This window comes from Grampus griseus, assembly GCF_964374135.1.
Source record: "Grampus griseus genome assembly, chromosome: 8".
In the NCBI taxonomy this organism is placed as follows: Eukaryota; Metazoa; Chordata; class Mammalia; order Artiodactyla; family Delphinidae; genus Grampus; species Grampus griseus.
Window position 1 is genome coordinate 57,332,605 of NC_139002.1, and position 3,829 is coordinate 57,336,433.

Here is a 3,829-nt window from a genome sequence, read left to right on the forward strand (position 1 = left end):
CCCACCCCAATAAACCTCCTGCTTCCATCACTCCCTTACAGGCTTGGCCTTGAAAGTACCTTCACCCCATCCCCACCCCAATAAACCTCCTGCATGTTAATCTCCCTCTTCCTCGGGGAACTCCACTCAGGACACGTATTACCCTATTTTACTGTTCTTTTCATAGCAGTTATCAGTATTTGAAATAACCTTATTTCTTTAACGCTTTAATACTTGCTTATTGCCTGCTGTAAGAATGTGAGCTTCCCAGGACAGACCTTTTTCTTTTTCCATACAATGTACACTACTGTATCAAGCACCTAGGGCAGGGCCTGCAGAACACAAGCAGGCCCTAAATACTGGTTGTTGGAATGAACGAATGAAAAGAGACACACCTTGCCCTAGGTATCGTAGTCTCTCAACAGCCAGCAACAAGCACTTGAGGGCGGAGACTCCGGACAAGTCCCCGAGTCCCCGCCCTTCCCAGCACGCCCCCAGGCCCAGGCAGGAGGCGGGGCCCCGCAGACGTCGCGGCCCGCGCAATGCAGCAACCGGCGGTACGGCTGCTGCGGCTGAGTCAGGTGCCGTATGCCGAGCTGCTGGCGCTGCAGGAGCGCTGGCTGCGGCGGCTGCAGGCCGAGCCAGGGACCGAGGCGGGCGCGCTCCTGCTCTGCGAGCCCGCGGGGCCCGTGTACACCGCCGGACTGCGCGGCGGCCTGACGTCCGAGGAGGCGACGCGGCTGCGGGCCTTGGGTGCCGATGTGCGCGCCATTGGCCGCGGCGGCCTAGCCACCTTCCACGGCCCGGGCCAGCTGCTCTGCCACCCCGTACTCGACCTGCGACCCCTTGGCCTGCGCCTGCGCGCCCACGTGGCGGCGCTGGAGGCGTGCGCCGTGCGCCTGTGCGAGCTCCAGGGCCTACCAGGTGCCCGCGCGCGGCCCCCACCCTACACCGGCGTCTGGCTGGGCGAGCGCAAGATCTGCGCAATCGGTGAGCGCCTCGGGGCGGAGCCTGGCGGGGCCGGACCAATGGTGGTGAGGGCAGAGCCCCGGCTGGGAGGAGGTGTGTCTGGCGCGGGCTTTGAATCAGAACTAGTCCTGGATGTAATGTATCTTTCTTCCTCTGAATGATTTTTTTCCCTTTTTAAAAAAAAATTGTGGTAAAATACATATAATATAAAATGTACCATCTTAACCATTTTAAAGTGTACAGTTCAGTAGTGTTAAGTGTTTCCAATTGTTATGCAACCAATCTCCAGAACTCTTCATCTCTCAAAATTCAAACTCCACTTTTTTTTTGTGTGTGTGGTACGCGGGCCTCTCACCGCTGTGGCCCCTCCCGTTGCAGAGCACAGGCTCCGGACGCGCAGGCTTAGCGGCCATGGCTCACGGGCCCAGCCGCTCTGCAGCATATGGGATTTTCCCAGACCGGGGCACGAACCCGTGTCCCCTGAATCGGCAGGCGGACTCTCAACCACTGCGCCACCAGGGAAGCCCTAAACTCCATGTTTAAACAACTGCCCATTTCACCTTCCCCCTAGCCCCTGACAACCTCCATTCTACTTTTATCTGTATGAATTTGACTTCTCTAGGTAACTCATTTAAATGGAATCATACAGTAATTGTCTTTTTGTGACTGGATTATTTCACTTAGCATAATGTCCTCAAGGTTAATCTATGTTGTAGTGTTTGTCAGGATTTTCTTCCTTTTTAAGGCTTAATAAATATCTCATTACATGTAAAAACAAATAAACAAAGTTTTTAACCCTCTTCACTGAAATATTCAGAACCAGAAGGGCCCTCAGAGGCCAACTCGTTCAACACTCATTTTTACCAATGGAGACACACGGGAAGTGAATTGCCAGGGTACTTCACAGTATCAGGACAATAAGGGTGAAATCGTTTTTTCAAACTTTTTTTTAAGCAACGGAGGAATCTCTTTGTTAAAGGATATTTTCTGTAATCTCCATAATAAGTGCAGCTACTGTGGAGCGACACACCTCTCCTCCCATTTTGTCCCCCTCCCCTGATCTGTGCACAGCCCCTTGGGTGCTCTAGAAATGAAGTTGGAAAGTCAGTGGTCTAGTCCAGTTTCCTCATCACACTGAGGGGGATCATGAAGCCTCGGGAGGGAGGGTACCTATTCTAAGACCCATTGGTTTGTCTTGCAGGAGTCCGCTGTGGAAGGCACATTACATCTCACGGCCTGGCGCTGAACTGTTCTACGGACCTCACGTGGTTTGAGCACATTGTGCCCTGTGGGCTGGTTGGGACAGGTGTCACTTCCCTGAGTAAGGAGCTCCAGAGGCATGTCACTGTGGATGAAGTAATACCACATTTCCTTGAGGCCTTTAAAGAGACCTACAAGTGCACATTGATCTCAGAGGACAGCCCCAGCTGAAGGGCATTTATATTATCACAGCCTGGAGGTCCTGCCTTGGAAAGCACCACACCTGACTTGGAGTCACTGAAACCCAGATTCTAGATCCAGCCCTGTCATTCACACACCATGAGACTATGGGCAAATCATGAGCTCTGAGCCATTGGTTCCATATGTATCCTGGTTTATTTATATCTTCCCCACCTACCTCAGATATAGATGTGAAAATATTATGAAAAGCATGCTGTATAAATTTAAGGCATTAGCACTACCATTGACACCATTTTCTCAGCTTAGAAAAACTCAGATATCATAGAGTGTCATTTCTCAAATATTTATTATTTCCTCAATACTGTATTCAACTGGGGAAGCCTGGGCTCCAGTTCCTTTGATTTTTGTAAGAAACATTTCTCTGGATCATCCAGGTGAAGGTGATGTGATGTGGTGCTTTTTCATTCTCAGGAGACCTGAGTGCTTTCTGCAATAAAAGGGAAAGGGAGGGGCTTCCCTGGTGGCGCAGTGGTTGAGAGTCCGCCTGCCGATGCAGGGGACACGGGTTCGTGCCCTGGTCCGGGAAGATCCCACATGCTGCGGAGCGGCTGGGCCTGTGAGCCATGGCCGCTGAGCTTGCGCGTCCGGAGCCTGTGCTCCGCAACGGGAGAGGCCACAACAGTAAGAGGCCCGCGTACCGCAAAAAAATAAATAAATAAAAAAAATAAAGGGGAAGGGAAAGGCCTCTTTAAAGAATAAAATGGGATTCTGTGTTCCTGGGTTGGATTCCTCAAGCCTGATAGCTATTTTTAGTTAGGTAACCTGAGCTAGGCCAGAGGCTAGGGGGAAGAGAAGAATAATTTCTCACACTGTACAAATGCCAAAGATAGAAGTAAGTTTTTCTTATACGAGATCTCTGTTTGTAAGGTTCTATAGTAATTATCTATTGCTGTGTAACAAATCACCCCAAAACTTAATGACTTAAAAGAATAAACATTTATTATCTCATATATTGTGGGTCAGGAATTCGGGAGAAGCTTAGTTGGGTGGTTCTGGTCAGGGTGTCTCAGGTGCAATCAAGATGTCAGCTGGGGCAGCTCTCATCTGAAGGTTTGACTGGGGCTGGAGAATCAGCTTCCAAGATGATTCACTCACATGCTTGGTTGGTACTAGTTGTTAAAAGGAGGCCTTAATTCCTCACCTTAGTTCCTCATCATTCCACAGGGCTGCTTGAATGTTCTCATGACCTGGCAACTGGCTTCCCCCAGAGCAAGTGATGCCAGAAAGAGACAAGGTGGAAGCCACAATGTCTTTTATGACCCAGCATTGGAAGTCACACAGTCATTTCTGCAGTCTCTTAATATGTGAGCCCTATTCAGTATGGAAGAGACTGCACGAGGGTGATAGGAGGTGAGGATCATTAAGGGTCATCTTGGAGACTGACTACCACAGGCAGTTAGAATAGAAAGAACCTTGAATG

At 50.1% G+C, this 3,829-nt stretch overlaps 1 protein-coding gene across 2 annotated transcripts; it reads left to right on the forward strand.

Moving 5' to 3' along the window:
• Positions 1-521: 521 nt before the first annotated feature.
• On the forward strand, positions 522-3,311 carry LIPT2 (lipoyl(octanoyl) transferase 2; the record flags this gene model as incomplete). 2 transcript variants are annotated; one of them, XM_082659317.1, is made up of 2 exons in its annotated part: positions 522-969; positions 2,150-3,311. In XM_082659317.1, 2 exons carry the CDS (start codon positions 522-524, stop codon positions 2,377-2,379), a joined length of 678 nt encoding a protein of 225 aa, XP_082515443.1. The 2 variants fall into 2 exon arrangements, with proteins under 2 accessions (XP_082515443.1, XP_082515444.1); XM_082659318.1 differs by having other exon boundaries at positions 522-1,013; positions 2,150-2,194.
• Positions 3,312-3,829: the final 518 nt, after the last annotated feature.